Source organism: Saccostrea cucullata, unplaced genomic scaffold, assembly GCF_032062105.1.
Source record: "Saccostrea cucullata isolate Sc308-1 unplaced genomic scaffold, CSIRO_AGI_Scuc_v1 ctg883, whole genome shotgun sequence".
NCBI classification, from domain to species: domain Eukaryota; kingdom Metazoa; phylum Mollusca; class Bivalvia; order Ostreida; family Ostreidae; genus Saccostrea; species Saccostrea cuccullata.
In genome coordinates this window covers 105,886-121,393 of record NW_026925411.1, presented here as the reverse complement: position 1 = coordinate 121,393, position 15,508 = coordinate 105,886, and the positions used below count along the sequence as shown (strand labels likewise).

Sequence of the window (15,508 nt, the reverse complement as noted above, 5' to 3'; positions counted from 1 at the left end):
GAAGGATTTTTTCCGTGATAGCGAATTTTCCGTTTCGTGTGGATTGTTCAAAATTAGGTACAGAGGATGTTTTCCGTTATTGTGATTTTTCTTTTTACTTTCGATCGAAATTACGTGTAGATTCTGTGTGGAATAAGTTTTTAAAAAGTGATTTAGAAATTTTGACATTCTACAAGGAAAACATCAGTATTTATTATGTGTACGTGCTAGCTTTGCTAAATTGAATCAGATTTATTTTTAGACCGTGCTGTATTTTAGATACAGAATAGTTGGCAAATGCAATACTGTTAACAAGGCTAATGCAGAACGGAAAGTAGCTCCGCCCACCACAGTCCCGTTCTGTATTGGTAATACAGAACAGTAAACTTAAAAGAAAAACACCGCTATCGTGTCACAACTAATGATAGTATATTAAACTATAAGTATTCAGAAAAATAATAACGAATAGTGTCTGTGTTTCAATCAATCTAATTAAAATTAGATATTTGATCCGCTCCAGTTTGATCGCTACACTAGCGATCAAACTGGGGCGGATCAAAGAAATAATTTTAATTAGATTGTGTTTCCATCCGCAAATGTTTTCTTTAAAAAAAAAATAATTGAATTAATAACGAAGGCGATTAAGTTTGCATTTATTTGGCCCTATATATACATTTCGAATACCGTATATCAGGTTTTTTCCGCGTCATGTTTTTTCCGCGAATCAGAACCTAAATCAGTATATTAAATTTACGCGAATCAAATTTTCACTATTTTAAAGTCCCGGTGATTATATCATTAACAATTGTTTAAGCCTATGAAGGAATTGCATGTAAAATGTAAAGTCATTAAGCTTGAGTTACTACATACGGGTCAGAAATAGATCGATCGAACTTCACGTCGTCAATTTCGGAAGACCCGCTCAGCTGATTACACACCTGTATTGCGTACTAACTCAAATCCACAGATATCATTTTTTAAGATTTTAAACAATCATAGGTCATTTACTGTTCCAAACTGACTAGCAGCTCAGGTATAATTAGTTTAATAGCTTCTCACCAGGTACGTGACCCATATAATTAGCTGGCTTGTCAATTAGTAAACAAACAATAAGGGCTTATACCTATTACCGGTATTTTGCGCTCGTCATCTGATCCCGCTATTTTCTACCTCTACGATATAAGCATTAAGAAATAATTCTACTACAAGAAGAAAATTTTGTATTAAATTTACGCTGTTTTATTTTCCGCGATTCAGAACTCGTCGCGAACAAAGCGGAAATTGGATACACGCGGAAAAATCCTGATATACGGTATATTGGAATAGGGTCGCAACACGCATTCAACTGTTCAATGTACATTTAAATTTTTCGTTCATCTTGAAAGTTCTTGGTGCATTAAGCATATATGTTTATTTAGATAGATGTACTTTCGTTTTAGCATTGAATCGTTAAGCCTAATAGACATGTAAGATTTAATGAAAAAAAATTCTTCTCAAAATGAGGTAGGTAAACGGCCTATTGTATTCTAAAGGCGTTTTATATTAGTGGTGGCTCTGGTATATACATAATTATTAACAAATACTCTGATATTCTTCTACTTACGTAACAAAGATACATGTATACAGATAATTCTGTAATGTATCGTATGTTTATTTTTTATTTTATGGAATATGAAATAATGCTTCTTTTTCCTATAACCGTTTTTTTTTTATCATAATTACTTAAAAACTATAAATTCAGCTGAGGTTTTTGGAATCAACAAGGAAAATTCATACGGATGAAAAGGAGATCTAACTTTTGTAACCATCCAGTATGATTCGATTGATGTGTCGTTATTTTCGATCGAACTCAATCGAATTTATCAACAAGAGGCAAATTCACTCTATTTCATCGGAAATTCAAAAGTTGAAATGGAGTGTTGCGTAAGAATTATCATCATTAATTAATTTGCATTTTGTGTTCTTCTTTAAAATTTTAACATATATTCTGTTGCCTTTATGCTTAGTTTATATAATTTCACTTAAATTCTCTCTTTTTGTTGTTCTTCTTCTTAGAACTGGATGCACATAATATATTTGATTAACAGATGCAAATTGAGACACTTTCATTTTCATGTGTAAAAGCCAGCAGTTTTTTTTTATTGACTTTTATGTTTTGCTTCAGTGCACGTGTTTCGATCATTAAGTCTTTCTTTCTAACATTTAAATTTGAAAAGGCTTTAAATAGCATTAAAAACACTTCAGAAGTTTATTTTGGTTTTTAAATAATCTTTAACAAAGATGGATACATGCATGCTTAATTGACTGATTCTCACTACTGTTGAATTCACGTCTTACAGGTTTTTATTTAAATACTCTTATGTCCTTCACTTCTCACATTTATTGTCTCAATCTATTTTTTTTAATACAATATGGATGCGTTATCTTTATTAATACTGTGCTATGCCATGTTGTTCGTATGTAAAATTTTGACTCGTTTTTCCAATTATATTAACTACACCAACTTTTTGAGAGAGAAAGTGCAACTATTGTGAGCCTTAATTGACCAGTGCATATTTAAACCTATCTAGATCGTTGGCATTTTCAAGATAATATGGAAAATTACATACTGGCATATTGGTCCAATAATTGTAACTTTTATTAATTCATACAAAGAGGAAATAAACATGGCCGTCTTTTCCTTTTTTTCCCGCCCCAGTGACGAGGAGATGAACCCCCTTAAGATTGCGGTGGTGGGGGCCGGGGCAGTCGGACTCTCCACAGCTTTCTGTATACAGGACAGAATACGGAACTGTGACGTCAACATTATTGCTGACAAGTTCTCACCCAGTACCACCTCTGATGGATCCGCCGGTCTGTGGACGCCTTTCCTGGTACCAGAGGAGCAAATAGAGATGGTCACGTGAGTTGACTAATTTGAAGACACATGCATATATATGAATTAAGAAAAATAAAAATTAAGGGCTGTTTTTTTTTCAAAGTTGTTTAAACACTTTAAACTTTATGAAATATTTCTCCTGCTAACATATGCTAAAATAGATATACTAATTTACGCATTTTGGGCGACCAAAATACATACATAAAAGTACCATGCCTGCAATTACAATTTTTAGTAATATTTCATTAATTAATTTGATTAAAAAAAAAGAAAATAATTGATCTAAAGATGGGTTAATATGAAGCTAAGTAAGACAACGGACAAATCATATACATGTAGAAAGAATGTTTCATATTTAAGGTTCATGGATACTCTGATAAAAGAGATAACTCTTAATGACATTACTGTCTATAACCTGGTATTCATTTATAAGTTTGTCAAGTTGAAAATTCTTTTCTGTCCAATTTTGCCCCGAAAGCTATGCTATAATTGTTTGTATTTTACTTGTAAAATACATTTTGTTTGGAACGGGGAACGACAATGACCCTGAAAACTATAGACCTATAACTTTATTAAGTTGCATGGGTAAATTATTCACATCCATCTTAGCTAAACGATTAAATAATTATGCTGAGAAATATGATATACTAAATGAAAATCAAGGGGGTTTCAGATCAAATTATTCTACAATAGATAACATTTTTACTTTACAATCGCTAATCGAATTATCCTTTTTACTGAAAAAGAAACTATATTGTGCATTTATAGATTTTAAGGCTGCTTTTGACAATGTATGGAGAATAGGATTATGGCAAAAACTCATTCAAAATAATATTACCGGAAAATGTTTTGAAGTTATAGTGAAAATGTACTCTGAATGTAAATCCAGAATAGCTGTTAATGATATGGTTACTGAATATTTTCCATGCAAAACAGGGGTACGACAAGGGGAAAACTTATCGCCCTTTCTATTTGCTTTATTCCTGAATGATGTAGAATCTTTTTTAATTGCACATAACAATATTGGTGTCTCAACAATATCAAATGAGATTAAAAAAGAACTTGGTGTTTTATTAAAAATGCTGATTATTTTGTATGCAGATGATACAGTTTTACTATCGGAATCACCCGAAGATTTGCAGAATCAATTGCACAGTTTTTTATTGTATTGTGAAAAATGGAAGCTAGAAGTTAATATAGAAAAAACAAAAATAATGATTTTTTCAAAGGGACGTATACCACATAAAGTTTTTTATTACAATAACAAAGAAATTGAAATTGTTAAACATTTCAAATATCTAGGAATTATATTTTCAACTACAGGCTCATTTATTAAGACAAAACAATATGCTACTGAAAGAGCAACGAAAGCTATGTATGGTATTTTGAAAAAAGGCAACCAATTACATCTTTCTCTAAATGACCAATTGTATTTGTTTGACAAGATTGTAATTCCAATTTTATTGTATGGTTGTGAAGTATGGGGTTATGGTAATGTTGAAATGGTAGAAAGAGTATATTTAAAATTTTGTAAAATGATTTTTCATTTAAAACCAAGTACTCCAAATTTTATGATTTACGGCGAATTAGGTAGAGTACCTTTAATTATACAAATCAAAACAAGAATTATAGCATACTGGTCAAAAATTTTACATGGAAAACAATCAAAATATTGTTTTCTAATGTATAAATTACTTCGTGCAAAATTTGATAATGGACATGAATCTAAATGGTTAAAGAATTTGAAATCAATTTTAGACAATTGTGGATACAGTAATATTTGGAATCAAAATCAATTATTTAATAGAACTTGGCTTATTAAAAGTTTGAAACAAAAATTACTAGATCAGTTTCAACAAAATTGGAATTCAACCTGTAATGATTCTTCAAAAGGTGTGACATATAATCTATTTACAAATTTACAATATGGATGTCAATTTTATGTAGGTAGCAGGTTAAATAATTATAAGAAACAAATCTTAGCTAGATTTAGAACAGCAAACCATAAATTACCCATTGAAACAGGAAGATGGGAAGGTATTGAAAGAACTAACAGAAAATGTCTTTTGTGTAAAAATGATCTTGGTGATGAATTCCACTATATTTTATGTTGTGAAAAATTAAAAGATGAAAGAAAATTGTATATCCCGAAATATTATTTTACAAGACCAAATATTATCAAATTTAATGAATTGTTTTCTTCCAAAAATGTTGGACTATTGAGTAAACTTTGTTCTTTTATTAAAATTATAAACGAGAGAGTCAAACCTCCAGGTTAACATCAATGTAAACAATTATTATAATATGGAAATACTTGATTATAAGCACACTTTGTATATATGTTATATGTTACGCTCACGCATGTATGTATATATGTTATATTGATATGTATTGATCTCTATGTTGTTAAATAACAACAAAAGAGATGTTAATAAACTAAACTGGAAAATCATAGATTTTAAAATAAATTTATTTGAGTGAACAGAGTGCTTACATGAAACTTAAAATGATAAAATGTCCAAATACCCGGTGGAGAGGGCTTGTCCCGAGGCACATATTTTTCTAAATAATTGCATTGTAGATACACAAGTCTATTGTATGTCATGATCTGACTTTGACTTTGTAGACGCTGGAGTATGGAGACCTACACGTACCTGCTGGAGAAGTTCCGGTCTGAGGATGCCTATAGATACGGGGTTCAGCTTATCTCAGGCTTCAACTTCTGTCAAGAAGTCAAAACGGTAGTTCTCTCTTAAAATTAATTCAGAACACCAACTCGCTTAAAATATATAAATGAATTGATTGTTGATTGATCTGAACACATAAAAATTTTTTATTGTGAATCACAGTTTGGAAAATCAAATACCTAACGGTCGCCCGCGTGGCGCAGTGGTTAGAGCGTCTGCTCTAGAATCGCGAAGTAAGGAGTTGATCCTTGCGTCTCGGGTTCGAATCCCACTGTGGGACGTTGAGACCAGTCCTTCGGACGAGACCGTATAAACCGAGGTCCCGTGTCGCAGTATGTGCTGGCACGAAAAAAATCCCTACCTGCTCAATGGCCCAAAGTACCGAGTATAGGAAAAAAAATGCAGCTCTCCACCGGCAAGTGGTGGCGTCTTCACATATGTGAAAAATTCTCGAGAGGCACATTAAACAATATACTGCAACAATCAAATTCCTAACGAAGTCTTTACGTTTAATACGACTGATTATGTTTGAATTCTAGGACCCCCCGTGGTGTAAGGATGTGATAGGGTTTCGTCGTCTTGGAGAAGAGGAACTAAAACTTTATCCTGGGAAAGAGTGAGTTCATTTCAATATCAGGTGTCAATTATAGCCAATATCTCTTGTCTTTTAACCAGTTTAAGGACATTCCATCATATACGATAAGGACGTTGACTCGTATACGGAGATTGACTCGTATAAGGAGATTGACTCGTATACGGAGATTGACTCGTATACAGAGATTGACTTGTATAAGGAGATTGACTTGTATAAGGAGATTGACTCGTAGGATCTGTTCTAGGGTCAGAACTGTTTATCTAAAATTAACTATTTTATTTTTTGACATTTTAACTTTGAACCTTTTCCAGCTTTGGCATTTTCTACACAGCCTTTACTCTTGATGTCCCTAGTCTTCTGTCTTCATTCATGAGAAAGTGAGTATAATTGTAAGCTGGTCTGTATTCCGAGTCAACTTGTTATTTTTAATCGAGAAAAATGTTATTTCTATGAATACGGGAGACATTTTAATTTTATGAAAATTTCAGATTCAGAGAGCAAGGTGGATTTGTGATTTCCAAAAAACTACGATCCTTACAAGAGGTAGAATAGACATTACATAATTTACATCGCAGGTCATATCTAGTTGACTATAACTGCCCCCCCCCCCCCTTTACACTAAGCCCACACTTTCCCTTCAGAGTCTTATCCCTCAAAAATCAAAAATATCAAAAGAGAGTAAAATTAAGTCTACCCGACGGGATGTTAAAAATTTAAAGCCTTATGCCCTCTCCCAGCAAGATTTGCTCGATCAAGAGTGTTACTATCCTCTCAATTTTTGATTTTCTTTCAGACGTTAGATTTTTATTTTCAATCATATTTGCAAACATAGCCTTATATGTACTCTTCACTTTTTATATATTTTATTTGACATTTTTATGAACAGATCGAATCCTCTTATGACATCATTGTTAACTGCACTGGTATTGGTTCTGCTGAATTACTGAACGACACAAAAGTCAAACCAAAAAGAGGTCAAGTAATCCGGGTAAAGCTATTAAAAGTGTTGTCTACTGATCTTTTGAAAGTTTTAATGTATGATATTTATCAGTGGTATATAAAACGTTTTCTTTATAAATAAAAAAAAATCACTGCATATATAACTTTAAGGGAAGGCTGTTACCAAAAAATATAATAGTAATAAAATACAGAAAAATAATAATTAAGGAAGAATCTAGACAATCTGAATCATTTCAGGTAAGGGCTCCTTGGATTAAGCACTTCTACATCGACATAGATAAGAATGATGACGTCACGTATATACTGCCTGGGTAAGGATATATGTTCTGATCTTTTTTGACCGTACAGTTATTGTTTGGCGTGAAAAAGTAATAAAGAAAATATCTTTTTACTAGTAATTGAAGGTCATATTATTAGTAAAATAATTTTCCAATTTTTCTGTTTCTTGGAGTTCTTTCCTGAAGGGTATATTCGATAAATGCCATTGGTATTTTATTAACCAATTAGTGATTTATTACGTACATGATTTTGTTAGTTCTTTGGAAACATCGATAACTTATATTAATAGAAATATCTTAATTTGTTATAAAGGGTAGATACTATACATGTAGTAACATATGATCTTTTGGTGATGTGGTACGTTATTGTTTGAAAATTGATGCGGTACATTATGGTTTGATGATTGATGCGGTATGATTGTTTTGGGGATAGCCACGATACTTTTAGATTTTGAGGGATGAATAATTCGGATGTAAGACACATGGGAGATATGTGATTTGAGAAAGATGTATAAGATTTTGATGGATTCTTTAGGATAGATACTGTGGTGTTAGGGGGGACAGCACAAGATGGTGACTGGAACACAGAGGACGACCCTAAAGACATAGAGGGTATTATGGAAAGGTGTCTTAAAGTCATGCCAAGTCTAAAGGTATAGTGAAGTATGCAGTTAGATACAAGATAAAATAATTAACAATAAACATTATGTCATTTCTCAAAGTTTATGCAAAGTTTGATTACTTAGAATAAAATCTCCATAATCTAAATGAAATTATATATGAATGAATTTAAGTTTACAATTAATTATAATACTAAGTAGTTACAAAGCAAAAGATTCAGCTAATACTTGTATATACTGAATAGGGTATATGGTGATGCAATGCTGGCCAGTATTAATTTGAGAGCAAGCAACCCTCTTAAAATGAAGAAAATTTATCTGCTGCTTAAAAGCTATTCAACTAACAAAATTATTTTGGGAAACAAAACTGGAAACTAGAATTATTCAATTCAGTCACTCTAAAAAAAGTTTTACCTAGTAATTTATATTTACTTAAATTTGCGTATATAAGTAATTACATATTACTTTGTATCTTTACCATACTTCATGGGCTGAATTGTCAAAGCTAATAATTTAATTTTACATTTTTTTCAGGACAGTAAAAGGATAGGCACATGGGCTGGACTCCGCCCATATCGTGAGTCGGTACGGCTAGAAATCGACAGAAACACAGACCCATCCAAGGCCAAAGTAAGTACACGTGTATTTAAAATTTTATTTATACAGAAGAAGTAATTTTTCATTTTCTGTTCCTCATTTTATTATTGTTTTAATCTTTCGAAATCAAATAATCAAAATAAATGTCTTTAAAATTGATTTTTAAGTAAAAACATAAAAAAGAACATGTAGACTAAGTTAAAAAAATACCCGTATAAGCAGAATTTTTAGCGAGGATTTAATTTTGGCATTATTAGCAAGGGTGCCAAGATCGCTAAAAGTAAGTATCGCTAAAAATTAATTGTGCTTTATTTGTAATAGTTTATTTAGTGAGCTTTTTAAAATCGCTAAAATTACATATCGCTAAAAATAAAATGCTAATTTCTAAGAGTAGATCGTTAAATTTGCATCTCGCAAAAATTTCCACTTATACGGTAACTTCGAAATCACATTATAGCTGAGTACAAAATGTTGAATTAGATAGGGAAAAAATTAAAGAACATTTGTTTATAATTTGCAACAAACTCCATGTGAAGTAATTTCACCGACACCAACTATTTCTATCTCTGGTGTATTTGGGTTTCTTTTTAAGGTAATCCATAACTATGGCCACGCTGGAGCTGGCCTGACTATATTCTGGGGTTGTGCTAAGGATGCAACAGATCTAGTGATGGATCTTGTCAGGATACATAAATCCAAGATATGAAACGACAGAATTCAACTTATAACATATCACAATGAGATTTCACATAAGAAGCCTTTACTGGTGAATAAGGAGACTTGATATACCACATTGTCTGAATCATATGGAAGACAATACTAAAGAAAACATTTCTCAATATGTCAGACTGTCACATTTCTCAGCCTATATCTTAGATTTGTTGAAATTCTGTTTCATGATTGAAAATAAATTCCATATTCAAATACAATTTATTGAATTACCTTTATTCAAGATATGTTAATTGCATTATATCATTGTTGAATAGAATATACCATTATTTAATATGATAACCATACTTTTTTGTTTTGTTTCAAACTGAATTGCTATAATTGAAACTAAAATATATCGGGTTTTCTTTCTAAATATTATATCAACATTTCTTTCTCATGGGTAGTGCACAGTAATTACTGTCATAATTATTAATGACTTTAATTATATTACTCATTTAATATCACTCATATTTATATGTATTTATAACTGTTTTAGATGATAAAATTATCATTATAATGATTTTCCCCTCTTGAAAAGTATGAGATCAAATACCACATATGATAATGCACTTTTATTTTAGTATCAGTTTTCAAAGAGTTAGTTTCGAAAAAGATTGTACTTCATGGCAAAGCAAGATTCTCAATCTCAAACAAAAACTAAACTTTAGATATTTCCCATAAGGATTTGGGGTATAAATTAAATAAAATTTGACCTTTGAACAATTGAGCAAAATTCCATCTTCTAACGCGGAAAAATTTTATTTCTGTAGTAAAATCTTAAACTGTAATGATTAATTATAAATTGCAGGGGCCCGTTTTGCAAAAAGAATTACGACTTAAGACAAAATTTAATTCCTCATATAACTTTTAATAAACATTATATTAAAAATTATTTTAAAATTTTAAACTTATTTTAAAGAATGTGGTAAGATATTTATACACAGATAATTTCAAAGATAATTATTAATTTTGCAAAATTGTACAATAAGTTGAAGTTTTTGGTCTTAGTTGTAAGTTCTTTTCGAAAATGAGCCCCAGGATTACTCTAAGTTTCCTATGAAAAAAAGTGAAAGATCACAACTAACAAAATTAAGAAGCAGTGTATATTCACTAAACATTGAAACAAGCAGATATTGTAAACCAATTATTATAAAGGAAAAATGTTTATGCTATGCTTGTAAATAATTTGTTGAAAATTAAAAACATTTTGTACTTCACTGTCCTGTGTATGACAATCTTCGATTTCAATTTTGTGATATTTTTGATGATAAATTATAGTGTGGTACTGGTCCCATTATTGACAGATGATACAAACAAACTGTTGTCAAAAAATATGAAAATAAAAACTTGAGTTATGTTTCAATGAGTAAGAAGAACAAGTTTCACCGCGTAGTTTTTAATTTTTTATTAATTTTCACAAACGTGGGATTTGAAGTGAACCATATTTGTACACTGAAAGAAAAACCTAGTGAAGAAATACGCCCGCTAACTCTCGATTACCGCCTACATTTTGGAACCATTTAATTCAATAGAAATAGTAATTTGGCCATAAAATCTTTGTTTAATACAAAGAACAGTTCAATGGTAATTGATGAATGTCTTAATACCAGCGCTTAACGGTAAATTATCCATAATTCCAGCTCTTGAAAAAAAAAGGGGGGGGGGGGTTAGACGATATTTTCCATTGAAATCGGAGTTTCAAGCATCACCATATTTTGAATTAGTCTTGGATATGATTAAATGTTCTTCATATCTTTTCTTATGTCTTTGGCAAATAAATAAAACATAAATATATCAATAAATGTAATGTTTCATTTGTAAATCGCTTTGAAATTGGTGGAAAATAAGCATTTTTATCATTTTTTGTCTATAAATTTATGTCCCCCCCCGTGTCATACAAAAAGCTTTGGAATGAATTTGTGAAATAACATTTCATATTACCTGTAAAAAGGAATTTTTGTGACACCGGGGGGAAAGATGTTTTAAAAATATTTTCCTTTTTCCGTTATAGTGAAAAACACAAGTTTTACCAAAATTTTAAAGTTATCCCTCTTTGTTTTCCCAAATAAGTAATGTTAATTGAAAATCCATATAATTATCTATAAAATGTATTAAAAATTCATCGAATATGTTAACTTTTGAAAATTGACTTAGAGGTAGGCGGGAGAACAATACTATCGTTCGCAGTTCTTTAACTAGTGTGTTTCGTAAAGCGTTGGTCGTGATTAGTAAACTTTCAGTTTACTGGTTAAGATAGTGAGTTGTGGAGCGGGGGTCGTATAGATACTTAGATACCTAGTGAAAGTTACTCATCAATTCTAAATTTACTAATCTTATCTAGTAAATATACCAATATCTGGTAAAACTATTATTAAGGTAGTGATTGTATGGACAGTGAATCTACTAGTTTTCTTCGTAACATTAATAACTAGTTATTTTTTTTACAGTGTATAGATTAAAAAGGATGGTGCCAGAGAGGCAGAACTTTGAACATCGTAGAAGGTTTACAACTTACTACATAAATGTAGTTTACCAATCCAGACAATCATTTTTTGTTTGTATCATCTGTCCTTAAAGAAATTGTTAACCCATGTGATTATAATGATGGTTAATAACTTCTTAGATAAATGCTTTAAACGGAGATCTAGAAAGTTCAAACAAATCCAGGGTCTATGGACATGATAAAGAATTGTGTAAAATTGCATTGTTATCGTAATTACCATATAAATAATTTTTCTTCTTTTTTCTGTTGTGTGTCATTCGATTTGTTTTGACTGCATACCAACATGGTGATGTCAATGAATAAATTGAATATATACTTAGAGGTATCTAGTGATCAGGTTTTGAGAAAATATAGCATTGTAAAAAAAAAAAAATGGTTATTCGCTATTTTTTTTCTTGTTGTCCCCAAATCTCCAAGATTAATCTAGCTTCATGGTCCTTTTAAAGCAAGGATAAGATTTTATGCTCAAATTAGTTGAAGTACACATAGCATTAACCTCAGTCAGTTAAATTATATACCCGGTAAACCTTTTTAAATGTTTTTATTTTATAATAATGCTCTGCTCTTGAATTTCATTCATTTTGTTCAACAGGACTGTTAAGCTTGAATACTGTTCGTTATCTCCATATGTTTTTTATAAAAAAAATATTTAACCATGGCAAGGTACAATGTCACATGAGCAAAGCTATCAGAAGTATTGACACCTAATATCTTTGAAATATTTCTTGGTTCATTAATTTCGACTTTAGGAAAATATTTTTGGAGGACATTTGGACTGTAACTCAAAGTAAACAATGTTCATAATAATTTATTATATAATTATTTAATTCATTTTCCTATACATTGGTCACATGTAAGAATACAGTTCATGATTCAGAGAGTGAGTTATTTATATCTCGCGCTGGATTTCCTGATATTTTATCAAAACAGGAAGACAACAGTAAATCTTTGAAATGTATGTAAGCATCGAGGAAGTAAACACGGAATTTTTAAACATCTGCTTAAAAAGATAAGCCACGGGATTTGAAATAAAGGCGCAGTTATAGTTCCAACAGAAAGAAGATTAGTCAGTCTACACAATGGTATGATCGACAATCGATCAACACAGGACGGAAAAATCGTTTGTCATTTCGTCATCCTTGTCAAATATGGAGGAATTCTCAACTGGTAAAACTTATGTTAAAATATCACACATCTGGTCAAAGTTTACTTAACTGTTATTTCCTATCATTTATAGACCATTGATGTATACAACAACCATGTTAGATACTAACGAGACGCATTTCATTTCAGGAACAAAAACTGGATCTGAGTACCGCATCGTTCTCTTGGGAAAAACTGGATCAGGAAAAAGCTCAACAGGAAACTCAATTTGCGGTGGAGACGTTTTTGGCTCGCACGTGTCTGAATCTTCGGTCACTAAGACCTGCCAATATGCCGAAACCTGTCGTTTTGATCAAGAGCTAAGCATCGTAGACACCCCGGGGTCCTTTGATACCTGTATATCCAATGACGTCATCATGGCAGAAGTGACGCGATGTTTGGCGCTCTCTGCTCCCGGTCCTCATGTTTTTATCTACGTTTTTAATGCACTTTCCAGATTTACCAAAGAAGAGGAGGATTCAATCAATCAGTTTGTTGAAAAATTTGGGGAGAGAGTATTTGATTACATGATGATCATCTTTACAAGGTATGACGATTTAAGGAGATGTACTACTCTACCATCTAAATACCTTGCCAACTTATCTCCAAGTTTCAAAGCGTTTTTAAATAAATGTCAATACAGAGTATGTTGGTTTGATAACACCTTAACAGGATCTGAGGCGGAAAGACAAGTTCAAACCCTTCTTGGAGTGATTGGGAAAATTGTAGAGGAAAATGGTAACATTAGCTACTATACAAACACACTATATACCGAGGCTGAGAAAATTATGAAAAAGCGAGAAGAAGAAATACTAAATGATGAGAAAAAGAATAAAAATGAAATGAGTGTTCTGAAAATTCGTGAGGAACACATCCAGAAAGAAAAGAAATCCAAGGAATGGCGAATAAGAGACATTGAAAGAAGACTCGGAGAACTTGAAAAAATAGCCAAAGGAGAGAACGGAAGTAGAAACCTCAAAAGAAAATCAAAGAGCAGTTCAGACGATAAGTCTCTGGAGAAGGAGGTGCACTTCTTATGTCGTGAGATGGAAAAAATAAAGTCAAATGATTTAGGAATGATTGAAAAACAACAGAAAGAAATCCAATGTCTGAAGGCGAGATTGTTTAAGAAACAAAATAAAGGTCACCCAAGATCAGTAGCCAGAAGAGAACTCTCCAGGAAAAACAGTCCTCTAAGTCGCATTATCTGCAGAGGAATTATGGCCCTGGGAAAACACTTACTAGCGGGATTTGTAGGACTTTTGTTGCTGTGAACAAGATCAGTAAAATCAGTATACTGTATTTTAAACATTCAAAATGTACCATATATTTAATAGACCTTTTTGTGTACATTAAGCAACCAATTTAATTTCTATATATGCCCGAATAACACTAAATATTTTTAGCGAGAAGCATATAAACTAATATGTCTGCAATATTTAATATTCATTTCAAGAGAGAAGTATTTTTTGCAAATTTATAATGTCTTGAGAGGTAACGATTGCAAAATGATTTGTACAGCATTTTAGTTTTAGTTATTGCAAAGTGTAATTTCCTGGCTTTAAAGCTAAATTGAATATTCCTAGGGGTTAATGCTTCTCGTACGGTATAGCTTTCAGAGTTTATAATTTAAATATGTACATAGTTACAAAACTGATTACGAACGATGATTTGCTCTATGATCCATTGCGAGGACGTAACAATGAAATTTACTCAAAAGGAGTTATTCACATTTTAAAGTTTTTTTTAGAAAAAAAATCATTACGTACATGTTGTAAAAGAGTTTAAGGAAATCTGATCCTCGGGGTCTGAAAATCAGGCATTGAGTAATTGAAAAGTTTCTCAAAGATGTCTCTTGTTGCTAAACGTGATGTGTATTGAAACACCATCTTCAAGGTTAATCATATTATAAAGGAAAAATAAGATAATCTCGAATACTTTTTAGGAAATGCAAATAAAACTACCTACTGCATTTTGTCGAATTGAAAATTGATCAACAAATACCATTTATGAATAAAAAATTTTGGTATTTATGCTTGTGTTTCTCATAATTACTTTGAACATTTTATAATAATGTAATTTTAGTGACACGTCATTTAAGTGGATAAAAGATTTAATTCAAATTGTATAACATAACTTGCCTACGTCACAATGAGTTACGTTTTTAAAAACGTATTACTCCGCCTGACGTTACATTTAAGGACATACGTAAGGTACCTTACCTACTGATAATTTTTCAAGATATTCTAGATTTAACCTTATAATACCAGTACATCTTTTAGACAAAAAACCAGGAATTTGAAAAGATATTAAAGTTTGAATTTTTTTTGCATTATTCAAAGAAAAATGTACAAAAGTTACAAAACATAAATTCCAGATTTTTTTTCTCATCAAAAATTGTTTTAGAAGAGATTAACAAATCCATATATAGACAATAAAAATATTGCACACACGTCCTTTATTTAGTGGAACTCTTCAACTCCAAGGAAGAACCCAATAAAGTGCAAACTACGTTGCGTATGACCTTAATATATGATTAGTTTGAAGCCATTTTTGA

General features: G+C 31.3%; 2 protein-coding genes across 3 annotated transcripts; both read left to right on the top strand.

Moving 5' to 3' along the window:
- Positions 1-1,305: 1,305 nt before the first annotated feature.
- Positions 1,306-9,523, top strand: LOC134268797 (D-aspartate oxidase-like). 2 transcript variants are annotated; one of them, XM_062751047.1, is made up of 11 exons: positions 1,306-1,486; positions 2,678-2,881; positions 5,484-5,598; positions 6,084-6,160; positions 6,451-6,516; positions 6,628-6,682; positions 7,026-7,127; positions 7,337-7,410; positions 7,913-8,030; positions 8,532-8,627; positions 9,187-9,523. In XM_062751047.1, exons 2-11 carry the CDS (start codon positions 2,688-2,690, stop codon positions 9,298-9,300), a joined length of 1,011 nt encoding a protein of 336 aa, XP_062607031.1. In that variant the 5' UTR covers positions 1,306-1,486; positions 2,678-2,687; the 3' UTR covers positions 9,301-9,523. The 2 variants fall into 2 exon arrangements, with proteins under 2 accessions (XP_062607031.1, XP_062607030.1); XM_062751046.1 differs by lacking the exon at positions 1,306-1,486 and adding an exon at positions 1,720-1,902.
- A 3,306-nt stretch (positions 9,524-12,829) lies between these two features.
- Positions 12,830-14,992, top strand: LOC134268796 (GTPase IMAP family member 7-like). The gene is made up of 2 exons (XM_062751045.1): positions 12,830-12,975; positions 13,102-14,992. Exons 1-2 carry the CDS (start codon positions 12,957-12,959, stop codon positions 14,223-14,225), a joined length of 1,143 nt encoding a protein of 380 aa, XP_062607029.1. The 5' UTR covers positions 12,830-12,956; the 3' UTR covers positions 14,226-14,992.
- Positions 14,993-15,508: the final 516 nt, after the last annotated feature.

Bases quoted from the DNA above. Each gene is read 5' to 3' on its own strand.
- LOC134268797 (XM_062751046.1), top strand. From the start codon at position 1,793: ATGATTCGATTGATGTGTCGTTATTTTCGATCGAACTCAATCGAATTT. The intron at 6,161-6,450 runs GTGAGTTCATTT...AACCTTTTCCAG, and splicing joins AAACTTTATCCTGGGAAAGA to CTTTGGCATTTTCTACACAG. The intron at 7,128-7,336 runs GTAAAGCTATTA...GAATCATTTCAG, and splicing joins AAAGAGGTCAAGTAATCCGG to GTAAGGGCTCCTTGGATTAA.